Raw genomic sequence first — 21,730 nt, forward strand, 5'->3', positions numbered from 1 at the left:
TTTATGTGTAAAAATACAGCATTTATTCTGAGATATTGCCCCTTGGGACCTGTGGCCCCAACCTGTGCAGAGAAGCAATCCCAGTGCCTGAGTGACGCCATCCCTCTTCCCTAAAATAGGAAGTTATTCCAAAGGAGAAAGAAGAGGCCAGAGAGATCTATATAAGACCTCGGTTCCTAGAGATCCAAGGAGGCAGAGGGTTGGGGAGCTGGGAAGGGAACTAGTCCCACCAACAAATATTGTGTATTCAAAGAGTTTCCTGGACATTTTTCTCCTAATCTGGAGTTAATAGGAGCAGGAGGTATCCAAGGGACCAAGAGCAGAACAAGGGTAGATAACCTCTAAAAGTGTTTGTGTGTAATGGGCTCCAACCTGGCCCTGACCCCGCTTCTACTCTGGACTTGCATGAAGAGTTTATTGCCTCAGAGGAAGGCAGGACCTTGGCTGGAGTTCCCCCTTCATTCTTCACTTTGAGAAACAGTTAAGTTTTCCACCTACCCTTTGTTCCCTTTGGCCAGTGACCCTCTCTCTGGGGACAGGATCTTGGTGACTCTCAGGAATCTCCTAAGGGATAAGTGCTTTGTGTCTGAGACAAGCCCAGGTAAACAGATCAGGACAGTGCTTCCCACAGTCAAAAAGAGAAGCTGGAGGGCCAAAACCTATAGAGTTGGACACTACAGCTGCTCAAGCTGCAGATGAAACAGTCCAAGACCCTGGAGACAGCTACTGTCCCTTATGCCCAGTGCTCTTGTCCTAATTACAGTCCCTCACCTTTCCCAGAGTTAGCCTGTGTTTCGAATCCGTATGATCGGCGCTGGGGGGACATAAGGGGATCAGGAGGTTGGGGTTCTCTGGGGGGCAGGCTAAACCGACTCCGGGGTCCAGACCCTTCTGTGCCCTCAGCTGGGATCTCCAGGCAGCTAAGGGGCCGGGGAACGTAGGCAGGGATCAAGCTGTAGGGGGAGGTTTTGGGGATGAGGCTGTAGTCCCCAGCACCAGTACAAGTCTGGGTCCGCCGAACTGCCTGAGCTTCAGTCCTCTGGCGGTCCCGGGCCAGGGCCACAGCAGCATCAAAGGAAAGACTACCCCCATTCCTCCAAGAGGAGCGGGAGGCTCGGGAGCCCCAGGCCCTGTCCCCATCGAGCCGGCCAGGCTTTGGGCATGGGTTTGCTGGTGCCACATGGATCTTGCCACACATTGCACTGGGCATCTTGGCAAACTGTGGTTTGGGGGGCACCACAGGCACAGAGCGGACCTGTTGGACCTGAACGAGGGTGGAAGCCAGGCGCATGCCCACACCGCCAGCTGAGCCAAGGGGATTGGGCTGCCCCTCAGGATCCATCTCCTCCGGCCGAGGTGGCTGTGGGGCTGCCTGTTCTGTCTCAGAGGACTGGGAGTTTCCCTCTTTGGCACTGTCAACCTCCAGGCACTCTACCCGTGACCCTTCAGGAAGGGAACCCTCTTCTACATGTTCACCTCCAGCTCTCTGGTCTCCCTCAGCTTCTCCATGTCCACACTCCCGTTCCTTGCTGATCTCCCCTGCTCCTCCTTCAGCTGCTGCTTCTGGGATCCTGCTATCTTCGCCATCTCCTTGGTCTTCTCCTGCCTCTTGACCCTCATCTCCCCTTTGTCCTTTGACCTCATCTTCTCTGCCTCCTTCACCCTCTTGTTTGTGTACAACCTCCCAGCTCTCTTCAGCAATTTGGTTTTCGTGGGCCTCATGCTCTGAGTCCTTTCCAGCTGCTACCTGGGCTTCGTCTCCTTCCTCAGCACCTTCCTGTCTCTCCGTCTTTCCTTCCTTCCCCTTGTCTTTAGCCTGCTCTCCTCCAGTTTCTCCCACACCCTTCGCTTCCTCTGTTCTCTCACCCTCCTGCTGACCTTTGGACTCCTCTGCCGTGGCCTCTGTCTCCTCTGTCTCTTCCTCACATCCTTCTTTCAAACTGTCAGTCACCTTCTGGCTCCCCTCAGCCTCTGCTCCTTCCTCAGTGGCCTCTCTGCCCTCCACACCACTCTCTGGCCTCCCCTCAGCCTCCTTGCCGGTGTCCCATCTGCTTCCAGGCTCCACCTCGTTCTCTCCACCCTCACACAAGGCTTGCTCGCCCTCAGCCTGTCCTGAAGCCTCCTGTCTTCCGGACCCTGCCACCTTTTCCTCTTCACTGCCTGGACCCTCCCAACTTGGGAGTTTGGGCTCCAGAAGGGGACTTAGGTCATCATAGGCACTCAGGAAGACTTCCTCCCCACTTTCCTCCTCTGTTTCAGGCCTGGGGCCAGGAGAGTCCAGGGAACAGCAGCTGGGAGCCAGGACAAACTGTGCCTCATCCAGGGACAGGTCATCTAGGGGTGGCTCCACAGAGAACTCCTCCACCTGTAAATACAGCATCATGGCTTAGGACTCGGTGGTCCTGTCCACCCTCTGGGTTCCTTAACACCCCCAAACCCAGCACAGCGCCTCCTTACCTGAGGCCCAGCTCCCAGGAGCTCCTCCAGGTAGCCCATCCCAGGGTCTTCCTCCCCAGGGGAGAAGGCTGTTCCTGCTGGTCCCGCCTTGGCCACCTCCCCGTCCTCCACCCCCACCCACTCAGGTTCTGAGCTGCTTGAGTCCTCTAGGAAGGAGAAGGAATCCTGCACCTCCTGGGACAGGCAGTCCTCCAGGGCAGGGGCCACGTCCACTGGGCCCGAGTCAGCCGAGGGACCTGGGGCTGGACTTGCCTCCAACTTCTCATCTGTTGGGAGAGAGAGAATCCCAGGAATACTAAGGTCAAGACCAGCTCTGACCCTTTCCAAGGTCAGTCTTCCTAGCACTGCTTACAGTATGGGCCCAACATTCCCAGCATAGATGCTTCCTGTGGCTAATCCTCTCTGACCAGTATCCCTAACTATTGGCTTATAGCCACCTTTTAGAGCTCCTGCCAGGCGCCAAGCACTATGCTGGATGTTTTATAATGCATTGCTTTATTTTCTCCACAAGACAAGTTTATAATGTCAGGTATATATCCCCATTATATATATGAGGAAGTTGAGACTCAGAGAAATGTATCCAAGTGCCACAAACAAGTGGCACAGCCCAAATTTGAATCCCAGTCTGCTTTACTCTGCAGTCGTTATCCTTACCCACTACCCAGGGCTGCCTCAGTACTTCTCACTATTGACACTTAGGAACTGGAGTCAGAGCACAGATCAGATTCCAGCTGTGCCACCTCCTACCAAATTGCTTAACATAAGTCTCAGTTTCCACTGCTGTAATGTAAGGACAATAACAATACCTGAGTCAACACTATGAGAAAATGAAACGAGCTAATGCCTTCAAAGTCCTTAAAGCATATCATAAGCTCTCAACTACTGTTAGCTATTCTTATTCATGTTGTTCTTATTATTTTTGTGATGCACAGGCTTAGTTTCCCTGAGCATGTGGAATCTTTCTGGAGCAGGGATTGAACCCGTGTCACCTGTTAATGTGTCTGTGCTCAGTCATGTCCAACTCTGTGCAACCCAATGGACGGTAGCCTTCCAGGCTCCTCTGCCCATGGAATTTTCCGAACAAGAATACTGGAGTGGGTTGTCATTTCCTTCTCCAGAGGATCTTCCCAACCCAGGGATCGAACCCAGGTCTCTTGCCTCTCCTGCATTGTCAGGCAGATTCTTTACCACTGAGCTACCTGGATAGCCAACTATTATATCTTCCTACTTTGTACTTAGTAATCCCTACTGTGTATATCTGACACAAATCCCCATTCTTGGGTGTATCAGTGATCTAAGGCTGCCGGAGAGCCTTTCTATGTGAAGCTCATATAACCTAATAATATTACTGGATTCCCTCAATCTTGAATTTGGAAAGGCAGCTAAAGATAACCACCACAGTCCAGGGCAGATTCCAAGCTTCAGAGCCTCAGCCTAGTGTTCTAGTCCCTTCTCCCAGTCCTTGGCAATCCTTGGGTCCTCACCTGGGGGGCCAGGGCCAAGGCCGGGGCCAGGACCGGGGCCAGAGGCAGGGCTTGGCCGGGGCTGTAGGGCAGGGCGTTCAAGACCACGGGCAAGTCCCGCCAAGGAGATAGAGATGTTGTTTGCGGATATGTTGAGCATATTGCTGATGTGTGCTGGGAGGTTGACATCGTAGGGCTCTGAGATATGGACACCTGCACGGCGCTCTGCGTGGCTGCTGCCCCCAACACGGACTGCTGACCGCCCAGGTCGTGGTGTGCCAGGCTCAGAGCTCGTGCCACCCAGCGCCTCTGGGTCGGGCTCCTGCTCACACTCTGCCACTTCCACGGAATCATTCTCCAGGCTTTCCGTCAGCAGTGGGCCTGGCCGAGGACTGTTGGATCCGACCAGCCCCTCTGGTTCTGTGGAGGAGAGAAAGGTAGACCATAACCTCAGCCACAAGGGGCCTGGACACACCTCAGAAAGGCTCTGGAGAGTGCCCTCTGTTTTGTCTATAGCCTGGAAGGCACCAGGCCCAGCTTCCCTTAGCCACCACTGCCAACCCTTCACAACAAGCTGAGCGGAGGTCACCCCACCAACACATATTTAGGAACGCCCTCCCCTCCCTGGAGATGGGAGTCACTGGCCATCCCTACCCTTACCCCACCCCACATACACGAGTGCACACCTATACTCACCATCACTAACCCCAGCCACAGCACTCAGCGAGTCCATGCTCTTGGCTGGCCGCAGAGTCCCCTTATCAGATTTGTCCTCTGCAAGACAGGGATGTCCATAGAGCCAGGACCTAGTGCACCTCAGCAGAACTCCCCCAAATCTCTGCAGACTTACCCCTGTCCTCAGCCCCCCGTGGAAGTTTGCGTTTGGTCTCATGGCCAGAGCGACCCAGGTTGAAGATGGATCTCCACTTCCTGACCTTCAGAGACCCCTTCCTCCTGGAGGGAATGGAGAAATCACTGCAGTTGGAGCCTGACGGCCAGTGCAGGGGAGAAGGGCCCAGGAAGAAGGCCTTACTTGTGCTCTGCAATCTCTATGATGGTGTGGTAGGGCCGCATCTGGGGGGGTCCGTCACCAGCCTGCAGGATGCTAGGCAGATTGTAGGGCAGGGACCGTGGCATAAGGTCCTCAGGGCTGCCTGACACCCGGACCCCTGGAAGTGACCGCCATCCACTTTCCACTTCACTACCTAGGAAAAGAAAGAGGAATTGGCCAGCCCGGAACAGAAAGAGGACTTCGGGTACCCACCCCCTAACTGCATCCTCCCACTCACTAACTACCAAGGTAGGGGATATACCTGGAGGTCAATCCTCTGTGCTCAAGAGGAAGTCCTCAGGGACATAGAGGTCAGGAGATCCCAGGACATTCACCCAGTGGACTGGGGGTGGGAATGATCAGTCACTAGCCTCGAGAACTGGGATGGGTGTTGATTAAGAGGTCAAGCTATGCCCTAGACTGAGAGTGGAAGAGGCCCGCTCAAGTCCTGACTGTACCATTCTTCTGCAGGGTCTTCTCCACAAGACCATAAGAACTTAGGAGACTCAGTCCTGTCATCTGCACAGCGGGGAGACTGAACTGGATGATCTTGGGGGCCTTCTCTAACTCTGATGTGACTCCCCAGGCAGAGAGTGGTGATGTGGGGGGTGGGAAGGACACTGACCAGAGAGAGCAGCACCCCCAAAAAGCTGGTCCACATGCGTGAGGATGAACTCAACGACGATGGACTGCACACGCACCTCCATGAAGGCTGCTGTCCCATTGAAGCCTGAGGCCTCTATGTCCTTAGACCTGTGGAGGTGTGGATTATGCCCCGCAGCCCCACCGCATCTCCCCATTCAAATTCTCCCTAAAAATACCTTATACCCTTTCCTCTGAATGCCATTAAACCCATTCCATCTTTTAATCAACATGCATGATTCAAGTCTCAAAGGGCCACTTCCTCCAGGAAGCCTTCTTGGACACCCTCCTCAGGATATTAGTCTCTACCTCCTCTGCCCACCAGGGTGCCTGTGTATGCACCACAGGGAGTGACGTGCAGGCTACTTCTCCAAGATATTTGCTCAACAAACATTTGACAAGGCCCATCCCACCCCTACCTCCCCCCAACCCCCCACAGCCCCCCAGCTCCCACACTCTGCACCGCCCCCATCTCCTGTCCTGCTCCAGTCCCTGAGCTAAATGACCACAGTATAAGAAAACATAAAGGCCCAGAAATTCCCTGGTGCTCCTGTGGTTAGGATTCTACCCTTCCACTGCAGAGGGCACAGATTTGATCCCTGGACAGGGAACAAAGAGCCTATGTGCTACTCAGTGTAGCCAAAAATAAAAGAAAACACAAAGGCCCCGTCCTTAGGGACTTTACTCAAGCTCAGAGAAAGGGCTCGCATAGGTGAGCCACACCGTGTAACCCTGAGCCTTCCTGTTCTCACTGGGTGAGAGCCCTCTCCAGTACCACACAGCCACACTCCGTCCTCAAGCAGCTCCCCAGGGGCTAGGCCCGGCCAGGACACCACACATGCACCCACCTCAGCAGGTTGGGGGCCCACACGATGGCCAGGTTGCGCGCGTGCATGTTGGTCTGGGCGCTGAATGAGGCCATGTGCACCAGGTGCCTCATGAGGAACTCCAGGGTCCTGCAGAAAGGGGGTGTCAAGGGGCCGAGCTCACACAGGGTGGGGGCCGAAAGAGAAGCGAGGAGTCAAGGCCCCAGGTAAAGCGCGAGCCCGGGCTTAGCGGGGGGAGCCCCACACACCTGTAATTGGGGACCGGAAGTTCTTGAAGCACCTCTAGGATCTTGACCAAGCGCTCAGGTTCCAGTTGTACTGCCACAGCCTCCTGGTTGGGAGCAAGGGGCAGGAGTCGGTGATGCAGTGCTGCACCAGCGTCCTCCCCAGAGCTCTGAGCCAAACTCTCAGAAACAGTCTGTGCTCAACCCCACACCATCCCCCAACCCTGGATCTTCGTAGCACACTGAAGTAGCAGACAGAACTTGGGTCCCACAGAGACCTGCCGCTGCCTCTTGGCCATGCCACTTAGGGCTTTGTGACCCTGAGCAGCTCCTGCCACCTCTCTGCCTGAGCATCCTCATCAACTGTGCTCTGGTACTGGAAAACACTCGGGGTTTCATCCTGTGGGTGCGCCAGGGACTGTGGTTTATTTCAGGGTGTCCGGGAAGACCTATGCCCACCCAGCCTGGTCTATTTGGGCTGAATGGCATGCCCTGGCTGTTTAGGATCTGTAAATGATGTCATGCTCAATAAAACGCAACTTAATTTAAAAGTGTTACTCAAGGCAGTTCCCTGGGGGTCTCCCGTCTTAGTGGTTAAGAAGCTCTCACAGTCGAGGGCCCTGTTTCAGTCACTGGTCAGGAAGCTAAAATCCCATAAGCTAGAAGGTGCAACCAATAAATAAATAAATACTTTAAAAAATATAAGTAAAAATGTTACTCAGTTCAAGATGGCGCTTCTGCCATGTATTTTCTTTCCCTTTAAAACATTATTTATGCATTTGGCTGTGCCGGGTCTTAGTTGTGGCGTGTGGGATCCAGTCCCTTGACCAGGGATTGAACCCTGGCCCCCTGCACTGGGACCGGGAGCCTTAGCCACTGGCCCACCAGGGAAATCCTGTCATGTATTCAAGAGATGTTCAACACACAAATCACAGTTCACAGAAGGGCACATTTGAAAAACATCTGGCTTCCTGAAAGTGTTCTCATTCTCTGAAATGTAGGGAAGCTCTGGTCTAGGTGATTTCCAAGGGCTTTCCAGTGTCTGCTCCCACCCACCCCCGCCCCCCGGCCTCCCCGCCCCTGTCTCCCCCTGCACTGGGTGCAGTTTGCAGGCCTTGGGGAAAAGAGGGGCGGGGGAGGGCGGAGATGGCAGGACCAGGAGACTTGTAGGGAAGGGTCTTGTCGTTTCCATGTGGTCTCCATCACGCGGGGTCCCTAGGACTCTGTCTGGCATTAGAATCATCTGGGATGTCGCATCAGAGCGGCCACCCTCAGCCTTCTCTCCCACTCCCCTTCCACTCAACTCACAGCAAACTTGTCATAGAGCCGATAAGTGAGCAGTGGGTCCGGCAGCTCTCTGAAGTAGGCCTTGCACAGGGAGGAGACACAGTGAATGTCCTGAAGGTAAACATCTCGCCGCAGGTCTGGCTTCCGTTCAGCCTCAAATTCCTGCCTGGGGAGGTGCAGAGTAGTCAGGAGTGGCGGGGGTCTGGGGCAACGTGTGGAGAGCGGGAGCTGTAGAGATGGGCTCCAGGCAGGGTCGAGGGCCAGTATGTATGAAACTTGGAAGGAAGAGGCTGGGACGTGTGTATGCGTGAGGCAGCAAGCTTAAGGCATTGTTCTTGTCAACATGCAGTTGATGTGAGGTGGATGAGTGGACCTATGCATGAACAGGATACATGTCAGGATGTAGAGGTGTCAGCGGCAGCATAGGGGTATGTAGGAGTCAGTAGAAGTGGAGGAATGAGCCTAAAATGTGTGTTCCTGGCTACATGCAAAGATGGATGCGACTAAGTCTTAGAAGGAAACGTAAGTGTAAATCTTCATGACCTTGGACTAGGCAACAGTTTCTTGGATATGACACAAAAAGCACAAGCAACCAAGGAAAAAAATACATAAATTTAACATCAAAGTTACAAACCATTGTGTGAGAAAGGACACTATCAAGAAAATGAAGAAAACCCACAGAAAGGGAGAACATATTTGCAAGTCATAGATTTAGTCAGTATCTAATATTCAGAATATATGTTATGAATATAAAGAACTCCTACAACTCAAAACAGACAAATAACCTAATTTTTTTAATGAACAAAGTTGATGAATAGACATTTCTCCAAAGAAGATATACAAATGACTAATAAGCACACAGAAAGTATTTGACATCATTAGCTATTAGGAAAATGCAAATACAGATGAAATATCACTTCACACCATTATGGTGGCTATAATCAAAAAGACACACAGTAACAAACATTGACAGGGATGTGGGGAAATTGGAACCCTCATACATTGCTGGTAGGGATGGAAAATGACACAACTGCTGTGGGAAATTGTGTGACAGTTTCTTTAAAAGTTCAACATAGAGTTACCATAGTGATAGTGAAGTCCCTGATTCTTTGCAACCCCATGGACAGTAGCCAACCAGGCTCCTCCGTCCATGGGATTTTCCAGGCAAGAATACTGGAGTGGGTTGCCATTTCCTTCTCCAGGGGATCTTCCCGACCCAGGAATCGAACCTGGGTCTCCCGCATTGTAGGCAGACTCTTTACAGTCTGAGCCACCAGGGAAGTCCCAAACCATAGAGTTACCATACGACCCAGCAATTCCACTTTTAGGAATATACTCAAGAGAATCGAAATCATATGTCCACACAAATACTCGTACACAAAATGTTTATAGCAGCGTTACTCCTAACAGCCAAAAGGTAGGAACAACCCAAATAGCCATCAACTGATAAATGGGTAAACCAGATGTGATAACACCCCACAACGGAATATTTTTCAGCCATAAAAAGAAATGAAGTACTGGTGCATGCAACAACATGTATGAACCCTGAAAACATGCTAAGTGAAAAAAAGCCAGCCATAGAAAGTTACAATTATGTGATCCCATTTATGTGAAATGTCTGGAATAGGCAACTCCATAGACTGAAAGTAGACTCGGGGCTGGGCGGGGAGGGAAATGTGGAGTGACCGTGGGTAGAGGGTTTCTTTGGAGTTGATGCTCTGGAATTAGTGGTGGAGGTTGCACAGCCTTGTAAATATACTAAAAACCATGGAATTTTACAGTTTCAAATGGGGAATTTTATGGCCGGTGAATTATATCTAAATCTGTCTGTAAAGCTGGGTGGGTACACATGGGAGCGGAGGAGTGTGTGTATGTGTGCATGTGTGTATGCACAGTCATGCGTCTGTGCAGGCTAGCCTGTGGAAAGTGTGGGGCATGGTGTCAGCCTGTCCTGAGGAGACTAGAGCTCCGCCCTTGGACAGTACCTATCACCTGTGTTTCCTTCTCCCCAATTCCCCTCACCCCTCTGGCTTCCTGGCCTCATGGCCACAGAGCCCTCCCCTCACTGCCTGACTCACCGGAGCTTCTGGATGTTGGAAGAGACCCCTGAGAGGCGGTAGATCCCGTCCACCACTCCATACTCCTCCACAAACTCTGCACAGCTCCTTAGCACCTGGGGCACTGGGGGACACAGAAGGCGCAGAGAAAAGTCAGAAGATCTGGGAGACCAGAGACCCCAGAGCGTCTGAGAAATGGACACATCAGGGAAGTCAAACATGGAATAAACACTTGTCAGAAAGATTCTTGCAGGATATCAGCTCCAGCCTGCCAACCTGTTATAATCTCTCTGCCCATTGGTTCTAGAGTCTTGGCATAAATTCCCCTAGTGAGGGTGAGATCACTGCCTCCCCAGACTGCCCATTCCCATTAGAAAGTTCTGCCTTTGTTGACCTGAAATTTCTCTCTCTGTAATTACTAGTTGGTACTACAAAAATTTTAGAGGGACAGCAATGCAGTTGGAAGAGGTAAAAAACTGGTCTTCAAAGTGCATTTACTAACACTCTACAGAAGTGAAAGGAACATTAATTCTTCCAACCAGGATGGAACAGAGCTGGTGGGCATTATTGTGAAGCACCTTCTCTGGTTAGTGAGTGCATGGATGTTAGATCTATCATAAGAAGGTACACAAAATTGTAACAGACCTTCAAACTGGTCCATTCAGGAGAAAAGCACCTATGTGCCAAGCACTGTGCATTAGACATGAAAACAGAGGATCAAAGAAGTAATGAGTGCACAATATCAACCTGATAGAGCCAGAATTCAAATCCAAGAATGCAAAAAACTGTGTTATTTCCCCCTGCCTTAGAGCCTTCCCCAGTTACTGGACTGTAAGCCCCTTAAGGACAAGATCTAAGTGTGATCCATCTTGCTTTTCCTCATCTTATCTGTCATGGTGTCTCAATCATGGGAAAACCTCAAAAACCATGCGTTGAATCTCATCTCCACAAGTCCACAAAGGTATTTCTCTAAAGCACTTCCATGCTTGAAATCCTTTGCTACATATAGACTCTGCTCCACCCCAATCTTCAATGCTTAGCTTACAAACACAGAATAAAATAAAATCTTCTCAACAGGTATACTGCATAAGACCCTTCACAAACCAGATCCAACTGCCATCCAGCCTTACCAGTTCCAGCCAGCCCCGTCTCCGCATGCCGCCCCGCCCAGTAAATCCTATGGTCCAGCCCTTTGCTGTTCCTTGAACAAGGCTTGGTACCATCACTCATGTTTTCCCTTGCTTGGAATGCCTTCCTCTCTGTCTCTGCCCGGTGAATCCCTATGCATTCCTCAAAACACACCTCAGACATCACTTCCAGTTCTAAACTCTTTGCTGATACCTGTATTATAGTTCCCACGGTCCTTTGTTTATATCTGTACTATAGTGCTTATTGTACTTTGTTATGATTAGTATATTTTGTGTCTATACCTTCTGACAAATAGTGACATCCTCCCCAGCATCTAGCACAGTGTTGAAACAGAGCAGGTGCTCAACAGATGTTTATTAAATTACTCAACGAATTAGTCAATGAATTGGAGATTTAATAGAGAATATTGCCTAAGACAAAACACTGGGTCCAATTAACTGAGATGCAGCAGAGAAAACCCTGTCTTGTGTGCATCAGAAAAAGATGTGCTTCTCCTAAGCCACCTATATTTTTCAGGTGGGCTTTATGAATTTTATATCTGATTATGTTTACTTCTTTAACTGTCAGGAAGCCCATATCTTGGAACCATATGGAACTACTTGAAATGCATTTCTGGGCACTGAGCTCACCCTACTTGTTTTTCCTTCACCTTAATTCCTTCAGTCATTTATTCTTTTTATTTGGCGTTTTGGAAGTCATCCATCCCAAGCTCATTGTGGAATTAAGTAAGTTAGAAATACACACTGAAGAAAATAATAAATCCATCAAACACTATTTTAAACCCTTCTTGTATGACCTGGTGTCCACACCCTTTACCCTCGTGCACCCCAGAATGAGGACTTGGGTAGGAGAAGGAAAGCACCAAGGCTGCACAGTTTTTTTGAAGGCTGCAAAATTTAAGGAAGCACTCACTCTTAGGGTCATGCCAGAGCCAGCTGTGCACATAAATGATCTTGAGAGTGAATGCCTCCTTAAGAAAGAGGCACCTAGGGCACTTGCCTGGCCCTGAGCGTGAGAGCTTCCTTAAATTGTGCCCTCGTCACTTCTCTTGCCTCATCTTAGTCCTGGCCCTACAGTTCGACATCCATCGCTTCAGGATCTGGGCCCATTTGCCAGGGTCTCCCAACCTCAGGTTCCCAGCATTGAATGCTCCTCATTCAAGCTGTTGCTCTACTCTAATGCTACCCCAGCTCTTTTAGCCATCACTCTGTTAACTCATAATTGCTGTCACCTAAATCCCAAGCTCTTTTCACATGAACTGCAACGAAGTCAGGTCTTCCCCATCCTTCTCTGTTGATTTTTGAACCTCCAGAGGAGGCCTTGAAAGAAGACATCGAGAGCCTAAGGAGTCAAAGCCATAGAGGAAATGGGTCAAGGAGATGGGGGAAGAGATAATAGGATCAGAGTGATGGAGGAGTCAAGGAGACAGAGATAAGAGAAATAGGGTCAGAGATAAAAGACTCAGAGTTGGGGTGGTAGAGTCAAAGAGAGTCAAAGGGTGGGTCAGGGAGGACGGCCTGAAGCTTAGAAACCCGGAGAATCAGAAACCTGAGCAAGGTCTCAAAGAGTTAAAGTTTAGGAAAAGGAAGAACTCAGCACACATAAGGGCTTAGGAAGGAAGAGACCTACCTGAGGCAAAGAGCTGGGAGAGGTTGCTGAAATGGAGCACAGCAGCAAGGATTTGGGAACCCAAGAGAATCAGGATAAATTAACCAGAAACACAGCTTTCCATGGGCCTGGACTTTCACTTTTGCTGGGTCTTAGCTTAAAGAGAGAAGCGGTTATGGCTTCTCTCTATCCTTCAACTTTCCACCTGTCTGTGCTAGGAGGAGCTGGGGGAAGGGGAGAAGGCTGCTGCTGCTGCCCTGCTGCCTAAGATTCTCCTCTACCCTTGGATTCAGACATGGCTTTGGTGAAGGGCAGGAGGTGCTTCTCTCTCTCTCTCTTTGGGATTCATTAGGATCTGGACCCAGCAACCTGTCTGTCCCTTCCAGAGAACATGCCCTGCACCATCTGAGGCCAGGAAGGTTACAGGAGTGGGATCTGGGTTGGCTGTGGGGTCAGCGTTTCAACATGAGGTTGGCTTCAACATGGGGGTACAGGGAAGGACAGTGCCAGGATGAGGAGGCTGAACCGAGGGTTTGCAGAGAACTAGAAGAACATCAGCCCCAGCTACAGCATGTGGCCCTCGGCCAAGAGCCATCTTTCTCAAGATTGTGATTCCTCTTGTCAGCCCTGCGCTGGCTGCTGGGCTCTGCCCCAAGAGAAGAGAAAGGTGCAGAGAAACCACTTCAGCTGTTGTACACCCTTCCTTGGGGCCCGGGTTTTCCCTTAAGCGAGGCCTGTGGGGATGGGGGCCTCTGGGGGAGGAGAAAAGGGGAAGGAGGCATCTGGAGACACAGGGGCGGGCCTAAGAGCAGGAAATGAGCTGGGACCCACCGTCACCCTGCCTCCACTGCAGGCACCACAGCCCAGAGCAGAGAAGAGGACAAAGAGGAAATGACAGATTGGGGTGGGGTTGGGGGGGGAGGCAATAGAAATCGTGTCCTTCTTTGGGAGGAGCTCAAAGTACCAAAAAACAAGCTGGGCTGGGCAAGTCAGAATATATGCATTCAATTCCAAGTCAAATCAAGAAATGTTTCTGAGTGTCTACTCCACACCAAGCATAGTCGGGGGCCAGTGTTGTTCTGGTCCTGCTGGTTCCCAAGCCCCTCCGAGGCAATCCAGGGAAGGTGCTGTCCACAGGCAGTCCTCACACCCACCTTCCTTTGTACCCTCCACCCCCACCTTCAAACCAGGCTCAGGCCATCCCTCTTACTCTTCTGGTGTTCCCCATTTTAGCAGCTTCTCGCCTTACCCTCCACCTTGAACCTGCTTCTCCTTTGCACAGGGAGAACCAGAGAATCACAGAGACTGGGGGAGGGGACCACCCCTACCCCACATCTTCACCTGTGGCCCAGGAAGGCTGCAAAGAGACCAGAGCCCCGTAACCTCTTCTCCTCCAACCAGGAAATCCCCGTCCTTCCCATGTACCACCTCACCCTCTCCAGGGGCCCTTCTACGCCTTCTTTCATTCAGACCCAAGGACTGTCCATGCTCCTCAGCCACTCATTTCCTGACCCTGTCCCCTCAGCCTTCCTCTCCTGTCCCATAGCTGTCATCTTCTCACTGCTACTTCTTCTCCCTCTCCCGGGTTTCCAGTCTTTCCATCCTCTCCTGTCAAGTGTCCTCATTCTCATCCCCAGGCTCTTCACCCCAGGCGGTCCCACGGAAGAGCTCCTCGGCCTTCTTCACCAAGCCACATTTCCTGCCCTGCCTACGCATCAGCCTCCTGGGGTGACCCCACGCCTCTGCCCCTTCTCCACGAGCTCCCAGAAAAACTGCTTCTGTACCCTCAAATTCGATCAGGCTGGAGAAGCCCCATGCCTCTCCATCCACCCAACAGCAGCTCCGGGCTAGCCTCCTTACCCTCCTGGCCTGAGTGCTGCAGGTGCTCCTGCAAGTCACACCCAAACACCCGCTCCTTTGAGCTGCCCTTCTTCTTTCCTTTCTGCCGAGACTTCATGGCCGGAGCCCCAGGGCCCTGGCCCAGCCACCTCGGTCCCCCAAGACCTTTGCCCTACTAGTCCCCCATGGGATCCCAAGCCAGCCTCTGGGTTTGGCCTGGCCCCAGGGGGGCAGGGCTCAGAACTGGGGGTGGAGAGTGGCCTGGGCAACGGGCAGCAGCTCCTGCCTCTGGGGCCCCGGCCACACGGAAGTAGCTGTGGAAGAGGAAGCTGCTAGGACCCCGGCAAGAAGCTGTGTCTCGTGGCCGGGACTGGCACTCGCCCTTCTCGCCCTGCTTAGCCCTGGGGCGGCAGGAAGCCGTGCAGCTCCTTAAACCCGCTTCCTGTTAGAGCATCTTTGCAACCACAGGGCTGGGGTGGGGGAGGTAGCTGACATTCACATCCTCACCCATTGCTGGGCCTCTGCTCATTGGTCAAGAGGAGGTGATGTCAGAGCCCTTCGGTGGGGTGGTAGCGCCTGGGGCACAAGCAGGTGACTGGCACTCTTAGAGACAAGAATCCTGGGGTCTGAGGTTGATACCCCAAAACTGCCTGGGAGCAGAGCAACGCAGGACTGTGCAGGACACACCAAGGAGGCAGGAGGCCCAGCCTCCGACTCTTACAGGCCTGCAGTGTCATTCGAGCTAGGCCTCAGTTTCCACACATATGAAAAAATGAAGAGTAGACTAAGATGACCTTTAAATCCTTCCAACTCTAATATCCTGTGGAACCCATCCGAGTTTTGGGTTCTTTGACCATAAACATTTTAAACTGCTTTTTACTTTCCAGGCCTGTTGTAGTAAGATTCCAGTAAAAGATAAGATATAAAATACTGCCCAAGTGAATTACTGCCTGTCCTGGAAGGGGTCTTCCTTTCCACTGTCCTACCTGGGGACTCTCAGAGATGGCTCAAGGTCTGGTGAAGACCATTCCTCTCCCCCTGTCCCTCCCAGTTGCAGGCATCCTAGCTCCTCCCCAACTTGCAAGCACAGGGAAGATGTGCTGAGACAGAAGAGTATTCAGTATTCAGGATTTACACCATTCAGGGAGCAAGACAGGAACCAGAAAGAACAGGTTTTATCTGTTTATTTAAAAACAGAATATCATTTATGTACAACTATGCACATATTTACACAAAATGTACATACTAGAATTCCATTATCTTCAGGTTCCACATGCAAAGTCCTGGGTGGCTGGAGAGCAGGGGATGAGAGACCCTCCTTTGGTCAGAAATCCAGCAGAGTTCAGGCTGAACAGGGTTTGGCACTAAATCTAGGTATCCTGGTTGAATGTATTTGGATCAGGCAGGCAAAAAAGGACCTCATCTAATCCCAGCCCCCACCCAGCGAAACTGCTGGAAGAGCCCCAAGTTAGTGACCCGGAGACCCCTGGGGAAAAGGGGATATTCTTGCTGCCAGTAGCTCCTTCACCTCACTTGAACTCCCACCCTCCCTGGTTCTATTATCACTATTCTCTGTCCCCTACACCATGACTAAACCAGGAGCCCTTGTCACCAAGTCCTAGTGACCCCCTCACCACGGGACCACAAACACCTGTGCACGCAACTAAGAAACCATGAGCCTAGAGGAAGAGCCGAGGAACCGCTAGGGCCAAGGACCTTACTTGTCCTCCCGTTACCAGTAACTGTGGGGCACACGCGCCTCCAAACTCCATCAGATCTTAGTCTCCTTCCCAGAAGGCTGTCCAGACTAAGATGACTCAGAAGGAGCACCTTGAACCATAGGAATTAACCTCCCGGGGTCAGGCCGAGCAAGGCCTAGCTTTCCTGGATTCCTATGTAGGCTGATGACTCTTTAAGCAATCCTTGTAACGATAAACATCCAGATGAGTCCAAAGTTTTTTAAAAAGTCTTTTCTCTTAATGAGTTTGGGGCAATATTCCTTAAAGAAGCTCCCCTGTGCAGGCTTATTTACAGAAAATATGTACATGCAACAGGGCTAGAGACCACCAGAGGGCAGTTTGAGCTTCCGGCGAACCCCGGCCACAGCTTCACACTTGCCCCAGCGGGTCCCAAGTGGTGGGAGCCCTGCTCCCCAACTCAGGAGGCCAGATTCCAGCTCCAGCTATGCCCGCACACCTGGATCTGGCCAAAGTCTCCACCTCCCGCCTCGAACATCTGCATCATTAATACTGCTCTGGGGTCTGAGGAAAACACCTGCATTTTACAGGCAAAGGTCCCACGGCCGCACGACACACAAGCCCATCCCCGTGACGTACCCCCCATATTGCCACCGAACTGGGTGACACACGTACCACAGCTCACTTGTGACAGCATGACGCACACCACGGGCACAGTCACCCCTGCACACACACGCAGCACACACTCAAACAAGGACACATGCACACACAGCGACCTGCACACACTGTGGGAGGGACTCAACCAGCAGAGCCCTTCCATTTTCCAACGGAAGGACTGGAAGGACTGGAGATCAAGCAGTCAGTGGGATGGGGAGCATCTTCCTCAAGAAAAGAGTGTGTAGGGAGGCCCCCCTGGGGATGAGCTGAAGGCTTCCCTGTCAGCAGAGGGAGCCAGGCTTAGGGGACGGAGGCAAGCCTGGGTCAGACCAGATGCCCCCGCCCGTTGATGTAGATGCCATTGCCCGTGGGCTTGGCCCGCAGGGTCCCGTTCTCCTGAACAAAATGGTTCATGGCCTGCTTGATGCCTTCATCCCGATCCTCCTCCTCCTCTGCCCGCCCAGGGCCCGGAGACGGCAGCTCGGTCTGCGTTTCAATCTCCCTCACTGTGGTCAGCGTGGAGTAACTGCGGCCCTCCGGCTCTTCACTCTGGAGACCAAGGGCAGGGGGCGAGTCAGGAGCCTGGGCCGGGCGGCCACGCGTAAGGGGGCTGGCTGGGGCACAGTGGGGCCAGAGGTCAGGCACAAGCAGGGGTTACGGTTGCTCAGCGGCTCAGCGATGGACAGGAGTGAATGTTAGGTGTGGGGAAGGGGCAACTAGAGAACGAAGGCGTAAGGGCATAGCTGGGGGTGTGGGGGGAGGCAGGCGGGCAGCATGAGTCTCAGCAAGGGGGCTGGTGGAGGGGCTGCTGACGCACCACATCGGGGGCCGGGAGAGGGGCCTGAGCAGAGTGCTGGGGACACCGGTGGGGCCGGGGGCCTCACCATCACAGAGCAGCTACTGTTGTCCTTGAGACTATCGGGGTGGCCCTCGGCTCTCAGCCCTACACTCTCCTCCGGCTGCAGGGCCCGGACACGGGGAGGAGTCAGGACGGGGCTCAGGCGCCTCCCTAGTCACCTTCCCCCGCCCCACAGACATCCTCATTCCCCCACCCTGACCTTGAGCCCACCCTGACACCAGTGCTAACCATGGCTTCCCAGAGCGACCTCGAGGCCAGTGATGAAGAGGGCTTTCTAAGTGAGCCAGCAGACCCAAAGAAGCGCTGCCCACCCCGCCACTTCCCCCCAGTGCAACCCTCCTACGCTTCTGACCTGCAGAGGGGCCCCAGCCCCATGAACACCCGCGACCCTGGCGCACACACCTGGTTTCTGGGATCCGAGTGATGGGAATGCAGCCTCCGGATGGAGTTCTCCCTGGTCAGGGTCAGCTCCTCCTCACTGGGAAGACACCCCCTCGTCAGGAGCTGAGGGTAGTGGTAGCCTCCCAAGGCCAACCTAGGCTGGCGGCGCCTCTATGAGCTGGGGCTGGAGGGTGTGGGCACTGGGCCGTCCCTGCAAGTGTGAGCGCGTGGCTGCAGGTGGCGGTGTGGCTGCAGAGTGTGTGTGCCTGGTGCCGTGTATGTGCCCGTGCGTGTGACACCCTCGCATGTGGATCTGCCCTCACTCGGGCAGCGTGGCTCCCCTCACCCAGCTGCGGTCCAGGCCCCCAGGTCTTTCTCACCTCCCAGGAGACTCTGCCTACCTCTGGTCCACAAGCTCCTCCTCTCGCTCCTCAGTCCTGGCCCACCTCCTGCTTGTCTCCTCTCTGCTCCCCGCTGACCTCACCCGCCCGGGAGGGGCCAGTACTCACTATTTCTGGGTCATCTGCTGGGCCTTGCGCCGATGGTATCGGGACATGAGCACCACGACCACCACGAGAAGGCAGAACAAGAGCGCGGCGATCACGCCCACCACCACCACGGAGGCCGACACGAGGTCCACCTGCTTCCCGGGGGCGTCCTCGGGGTCTGCTGGGGGCAGGCCGCGCTCTAAGGCAGACGTCCAGATCTCCGGCCCGCCCCACCCTGTCCGCTCGAGACACATCCCAGACCACCCCCTCAGCCTGACCTCTGAGAAATACACACAGTCCCGACCCCTCCAAATAAACACTCTCCCAGTTCACTCTGTCTTGCTTCCCGTTGACCCCACCAGGCCCCTGGCCCAGGTCCCAGCCTTTGCCCCCGTGCTTACCAAGAACATCCACCACCACCTGAGAATCCCTTGAGGAGAGTGCATTGCTGACACGGCAGACGTATGTGCCACTGTGCTCAGGGGTCAGTGTGGGGAAGCCCAGGGTGTCTCCTTCTGCTCGTACCCCACTGGGCAGAGGCCCGTCCAGCCTGGAGGACAGGGAAGCTGATGGGCGGGCTGAGGCTGCCACATCCAACGTGCCCAGGCAGCTCTCCACCTCCCTCCCCCATGACGTCACCCAGAGCCACCGGCTGTTCCCACGGTGCCCCTCCCTCCTCTAGGCAGGTCTAGGCAGAGGCCCCTTCTCCCTGCCGCCCAGCCTGACCTGGGCACCCCCACACGCACTCGGGGAAGATCCACACGCACACCATCTCACATGCTCCTGTGGGCATCACGTCACTCAGCACTGAGCACCAGGTCCACATGGCATAAAGTCCGTACGACAGGACTTTCCATTCCTATTTGGGCTCAGATGCACTTGGAAAAATGTGACTGCATGCCCCCATACCCCTGACATCGCATGGTAGGGTACATGAACAGAGCCCCAGGCACAAGGCCACATACATGGCTCATCCGCTCATATGTGAGAGCATGCCTGTCATGGGCTCACACACATGTTCCCCTGACCCTCTCCCTGATTCTCTGGACATCTCAGACCCTGGAAAAAAGCCAGGGAACTAGCAGAGATGGGAGGGTGCTTCTAAGGTGCTGGCAATGTGACAGCGGTTATAAAAGTGGTGCTTTAACAACAGTCACAGTCAGCTGTATCTTTTTGTCTTATCCACTTGAGGCACTTACATAAAAAGTGTTAACATTTAAATACTGTATTATATTCCATAATTTTAAAGTTAAGGGAAAAAGCCAAGCACTTATTAGCTAACTCCCTACGCATCGCCATGTATCCCACACTCCCTGGTGTAAGCCAATAATAATGTTTGGTGACCATGCGTATTCTTGTATTGGTCTGAACATGTGACCCAATTTATTTGGGTCTCAGAGTATATTGCCCCAGTTTGTGATGAGTACGTGTTGTTCCCGAGGGAAGGATCCCAGTCTCAAGCTTGGCCCTTACCGTGTCCAGTTGTACGAGGGTGGGGGCTGCCCTTCACTCAAGCACTTGAGCATAGCCCCTTCTCTGCCAACCTGCCACAGCTTTCGGTCTTCAAGGCCCCTCACAGAGGCTTCCGCAAGGACTGGAATGAAAGGTGGGAGGAGAGAGAATGGGAGTGATGCTCTTCCTCGAAGACCCCCGGCCCCGGGCCTCACCCTGCCTGGAATGGCCTCTCCCTGCCCTTTCCTGTCCTTCCCATCTGTGGCCCAACCTAGCCCAGCCCCACTCTGCTGACAGCTCTGTCCCCTGAGTTCAGAGAGTCCACGCTGGTTTACCTGTGCAGCGAGCCTATACGTTCCTCTGCATAGCAGCGTGGCAACACCTTTTGAATCCCCTGTGGGCCCTAGCATAGTGCCAGTCACAGAACAGGTGCTCAGCAAAACCCCTCCCTGATTCTTCAAAGGTTTAACCATCCTCCTAGTTCCTTCATTTCTTTTTTATTTTCCCTGACTGTGCAGCACAGCTTGTGGGATCTTACTTTCCCAGATCAAGGATCAAACCCAGGTCCTCGGCAAGGAAATAGTGCAGTCCTAACCACTGGGCCACCAGGGAATTTCCGGCTCGTTCATTTCTTTAACAAACATATGTTGAGGACCTACTTTGTGCCAAATGCTATGTTAGTATGAGTAGAAACCAGTACCATCCCTCACAGAGGCGTGAAGTCTAATGCCAGGAAAACAACATCTGCCATTGACCTGGCACCATCCATACACTAAGCGCCGTGTGAGAGGCTTTGCATTTGTGGTTTCTAATTCCCATCAGGACCCTGTAAAGTTGGTATAATTACTCTCCTTCTGCTAACGAAGAAAATGAATCTTGACTGAGTAACAGCTGGTAAATAGCAGAACTAGGGTGCATTCCAAGTCCATCTGTCTTCAAATCCTAAACTATTTCACAAAATTCTTTCAATTCCATATTTATATCTGACCTCCCCGAAACCTGTAAAACAGGGCAAGCTCCTTTGTAAGCAGGAGGACTCTGAAGGTCAGGGAGTGATTTGCCAAGGTCATCTGGGATGGGCTCCAGGTGTTACACCTTGGACTGGTGCTCTCTTGGCCACACAGCATGCCCTGTAGGATCCAGGCTGGCCAGACTGGCGGGCCTCAGGGTCTCTCAGGATCTCACCCATCTTCCTGGAGCCCATGGGGGTGCCCTACCCAAGTACTCACAGGCCACTTGGAGGATGTGGGTGATCCGTTGGTCCTGGAGCAGGCCAGGGTGGGATACCACGCAGGTAAGTGGCTGTCCATTCATGCTGCGGCTGGGCACCAGATGGAATTCTGAAGTGACGGCAGCTGAGCGGGAGTGTGTGAAGGAGCGGTGGGATGCTGTGCCCTTGACTTCTGTGTCCCAGGTAACGCTGGGGGCCGGGCTGCCCTCTGCCGTGCAGGAGGCTGCCAGTGTCAGGCCCTGGCCCTCTTCTAGAGGCGGACCAGGATTCAGCGAGGGCAAGGGAGGCACTGCAGATAAGAGGAGGCGGAGATCATCATCTTCACAACCCCGGTTAGGAGGCCCCACCCCATCCCAGTTCA

The 21,730-nt window shown here is 53.1% G+C and overlaps 2 protein-coding genes and 1 long non-coding RNA gene across 15 annotated transcripts in view; 1 reads left to right on the plus strand and 2 right to left on the minus strand.

Annotated features, from left to right (window-relative positions):
• ARHGAP30 (Rho GTPase activating protein 30) lies at window positions 1-15,981 on the minus strand. Of its 5 annotated transcripts, none has more exons than XM_086393647.1 (12): window positions 15,851-15,981; window positions 10,030-10,132; window positions 7,973-8,117; window positions 6,689-6,771; window positions 6,462-6,569; window positions 5,597-5,724; window positions 4,954-5,125; window positions 4,771-4,874; window positions 4,617-4,694; window positions 3,942-4,340; window positions 2,458-2,723; window positions 1-2,365 (listed from the first exon to the last, which is right to left on the minus strand). In XM_086393647.1, coding segments are annotated over exons 1-12 (3,195 nt in total). In that variant the 5' UTR covers window positions 15,852-15,981; the 3' UTR covers window positions 1-757. The 5 variants fall into 5 exon arrangements, with proteins under 5 accessions (XP_086249773.1, XP_086249771.1, XP_086249774.1 ...); XM_086393645.1 differs by lacking the exon at window positions 15,851-15,981 and adding an exon at window positions 14,626-15,070; XM_086393648.1 differs by lacking the exon at window positions 15,851-15,981 and adding an exon at window positions 14,626-15,069 and having other exon boundaries at window positions 2,629-2,723.
• On the plus strand, window positions 5,125-5,843 carry LOC147376887 (uncharacterized). Its single transcript, XR_015161272.1, has 2 exons — window positions 5,125-5,220; window positions 5,443-5,843. It is a non-coding gene; the product is annotated as an uncharacterized LOC147376887 (long non-coding RNA).
• Window positions 15,772-21,730, minus strand: part of NECTIN4 (nectin cell adhesion molecule 4) — a 16,339-nt gene continuing 10,380 nt past the window's right edge. Inside the window, exons 3-9 of one of the 9 annotated variants that reach the window (XR_015161267.1) lie at window positions 21,368-21,658; window positions 20,160-20,280; window positions 19,088-19,236; window positions 18,708-18,864; window positions 18,220-18,409; window positions 17,843-17,917; window positions 15,772-17,507 (exon numbers count right to left, since the gene is read on the minus strand). Coding sequence is in view for 6 of the 9 variants with exons in the window: in XM_086393656.1 (XP_086249782.1) it covers window positions 17,283-17,507; window positions 17,843-17,917; window positions 18,220-18,295; window positions 18,708-18,867; window positions 19,088-19,236; window positions 20,160-20,280; window positions 21,368-21,658 (1,097 nt within the window). In the remaining 3 variants the exon portion in view is untranslated. Of the gene's footprint in view, window positions 17,508-17,775; window positions 17,918-18,219; window positions 18,410-18,707; window positions 18,868-19,087; window positions 19,237-20,159; window positions 20,281-21,367; window positions 21,659-21,730 lie in introns of all 9 variants that reach the window. The other 8 variants (XR_015161266.1, XM_086393657.1, XM_086393661.1 and 5 more) reach the window with 8 other exon arrangements.

Source organism: Bos grunniens, chromosome 3 (genome assembly GCF_055505025.1).
Source record: "Bos grunniens cultivar Pamir isolate PY7600 chromosome 3, Bosgru_T2T1.0, whole genome shotgun sequence".
Lineage (NCBI taxonomy): Eukaryota > Metazoa > Chordata > Mammalia > Artiodactyla > Bovidae > Bos > Bos grunniens.

Coding starts and splice junctions, on each gene's coding strand:
- ARHGAP30 (XM_086393645.1), bottom strand. CDS start 14,722: ATGAAGTCTCGGCAGAAAGGAAAGAAGAAGGGCAGCTCAAAGGAGCGG. Junction 5,725..6,461: donor TGGGCCCCCAACCTGCTGAG/GTGGGTGCATGT, acceptor ACACCTCCACAG/GTCTAAGGACATAGAGGCCT. Junction 4,695..4,770: donor ACGGGGGGCTGAGGACAGGG/GTAAGTCTGCAG, acceptor CCTGTCTTGCAG/AGGACAAATCTGATAAGGGG.